The following is a 3020-nucleotide window of genomic DNA, read 5'->3' on the forward strand; positions in this document are numbered from 1 at the left end:
TATGATGCAAAATGAGACACGGAATGAGAGAAATGAGGCCAAAAATAAGAAAAGAAGACACGAAAAGAGAATAATTTGACACAAAATGAGAAAAAAATGGCACAAAAATGGACAAATCAGAACAGAATGCTTTTATTGTCATCATACACAAAATACAACGGAATTAAATTTGTCACAAAAACAACACAGACCGACAGAATGAGACCGATGAGACAAACGGTCCATCGGGTTTGTAGTTCTTCCAGATATAAACAGTTTCTCCTGTTTTCAGACACGTGTTGTCAAATAAACAAAGAGATTAAATGTTTTTTTTTTTTTACTTTTCTCTGATTTATTGCGACAGAACTGAACAAAGTCTAACAGCAGCTTCCACTCGTCGGATCCTGACGAAGCCTCGACAGGCGGGATGCTGGGAAACGTGTTGCCGAGCAACGGCTGACCTGACGGGATGCTGATGACGGCCGGAGGAGACGATAAAGGACCTGCTGTCTGGTTCTGGTTCAGAGGGAAGCAGGTCGGTTCTCTGCAGCTGCTTCGTTCCAGAAAACGATCAGTGAGCAGTTTGCTGGAGGAGGAATCCACACAGACGAGGCGACTTCAGCTTAAAAACGGCTGCTTCTCTGTTTCTGGGACGTTCTAGAAACACAAACGCTCAACTGAACGTGATTTGGACGCATCAAAGCTGAAACTCTTTTATTTCTCATGTTTCAGAAGCTTTGTTCTCAGACGTAGATTTGATTTGAACATTTAAGAAGTCAAAAGATTTCCAGCATCAGATGTTTGTTTCCTGCATCGTTTTGTGCGTTTATTTGTTTAAAGCTGTGACTCTGAATGTGATGAGTTGTGTCATTAATCCGTGTTTTTGTCATTTCAGACTCATTTCTGGACGAGTTCATGTTCATTTGGAAGCATCGTGACAGATTTCTGGGTAACATCGAGTCACTTTGGACGCACTTTCAATCACTTTGTTGGGATTTCAAATGATTTTGGGCCATTTTATGTCATTTTTGGACACATTTGAAGTTGTTTTTAGATGTTTTAGGATTATTTAGAAGTATTGTGACTCATTTTGGACAGTTTTCTGATCATTTTCTACGTAGTTTTGTAATTTTGGACAAGTTTTTGGTGTCATTTTGGACTAGTTCAGACTCGTTTTGGTGGTGACACAAGTTCCAATAACTTGATGCTTGATGTTGGACTGGATGCTGAATGTGTCGTCCATGTGGAGGACAACACTGAACTCAGGCTCAAAGAGTGAAAATAAGCGTTTGTTTCATGTGTTTAGATCATGAAATCTGCAGTTATGTCCTCAGACCAACAGTGTGTCGCTGTTTTCACTCTGCAGTGTGTTTTTCTGTCATCCAGATAAAAGACTTTTCTTCTTCTATTAACACACTAAAGTGTCGATATTAACATTGAAACGTGTCGATAATCTGGAACACAGAAAAGAAGCGATAACTTGAATTTTAATACAGAAAAGTGTCGATAACGATAAATGCAGATGAGTTTGGAGAACCGGACTGCAGCTGCAGATGTTCTGCTCCTGGAGGCCTTGAAGGTTTCTCCTCAGTCCTCCATCGCCGCCTTCCTCCTCCTCCTCCTCATCTACGTCTTCATCATGGTGTCCAACGTGGGCCTGGTGGTTCTGATCTTCTGCAGCAGGAGCCTCCAGCAGCCGATGTACCTTCTGCTCTGCAACATGAGCGTCAACGACGTGTTCGGGGCGACCGTCATGGTTCCTCACATCCTCAAAGACCTGCTGGTGTCCAACCCCCAGCGCTACATCCACTACATCGACTGTGCGGTTCAGGCCTTCTGCGTCCACCTCCACGCCAGCGTCTCCCACACGGTGCTCATCATCATGGCCTTCGACCGCTACGTCGCCATCTGCAGCCCGCTGCGATACGCCGCCATCATGACCAACAGGACGGTGGCGAAGCTGTCGGTGGCGGCGTGGGGGTCGGCCTTGGCTCTGGTGGCCATCCTGGTGGGCCTCAGCGTCCGGCTGTCGCGCTGCAGGCAGCTCGTCTCCAACTTGTTCTGCGACAACGCTTCGCTCTTCAAACTGTCCTGCGAGAACCTGCTCATCAACAACATCTACGGCCTGGGCTACACCGTGGTTCTGCTCGGCTCCTCCATCGGCAGCGTGGCGCTCACCTACCTGAGGATCGCCGTGGTCTGTCTGAGCAGCAAGAACCAGGCGCTGAACCACCGGGCGCTGCAGACCTGCGCCACCCACCTGGCCGTCTACGCCATCCTGCTGCTGTCGGGCTTCTTGATCGTGATTCTGCACCGGTTCCCTCAACTGTCGGACCACAGGAAGGTGGCGTCGGTTCTGGGTCACGTGGCTTTACCGGCTCTCAACACTCTGATCTACGGGCTGCAGATTAAAGAGGTCCGACAAAAGATCGCAGCTGCGTTCCACAAAAATAAAGTTTCTTCACCCTGAAGATAAGAAGTTGTTTTGTTTCTGTAAATTATTTTCTGTAATAAATAAAAAATCTGCAGCATCTCAAACCTCTGAGGTGTAAACAATCCAGCAAGATCCAGTCCATGTGTTGGTTTACGTTTTCCTCACACTTTTCTAAGGAACCAAAACTTATCCAGTTACTGTAACTTTGCACAAACAACAACATGAACACCAGGTTTGTTTCCGTCCGATGAGTCCACGTCACCATCTCATCAGGATATCAGCAACCTGAATCTTGTCTTGCCAAACTTGCCACACATCAAATTCTTCTGCTGTTAGAAAAGTTGGAGAACTGTCGACCAAAGACGGTGTTTTTAGTCTGAAATATGAATACATCCATACAGAGGCGCGAACATCTGCTCACGAAGACCATCATGACAGTCTGAAGTTTCCAAAGACACCTTTTAGTCTGAATATTCTCTGATGGAATCATGGAAACATAAATCTTTGTCACAAAAACCAATCCTGTAGCCGCGACAGGAAAAACAGAACCCATAAAAACAGCCTTAACATAGCGACAGCCTTGGATTGTGACTCCGACATGACATTT

General features: G+C 45.9%; 1 protein-coding gene across 1 annotated transcript; it reads left to right on the top strand.

Annotated features, from left to right (window-relative positions):
- Positions 1 to 1495: 1495 nt before the first annotated feature.
- LOC103367739 (olfactory receptor 52D1-like) lies at positions 1496 to 2449 on the top strand. The gene has a single exon (XM_008295856.1). The coding sequence runs from the start codon at positions 1496 to 1498 to the stop codon at positions 2447 to 2449; it is 954 nt and encodes a 317-aa protein (XP_008294078.1).
- Positions 2450 to 3020: the final 571 nt, after the last annotated feature.

The sequence above is a fragment of the Stegastes partitus genome, unplaced genomic scaffold (genome assembly GCF_000690725.1).
Source record: "Stegastes partitus isolate 25-593 unplaced genomic scaffold, Stegastes_partitus-1.0.2 Scaffold1080, whole genome shotgun sequence".
Taxonomy (NCBI): Eukaryota; Metazoa; Chordata; class Actinopteri; family Pomacentridae; genus Stegastes; species Stegastes partitus.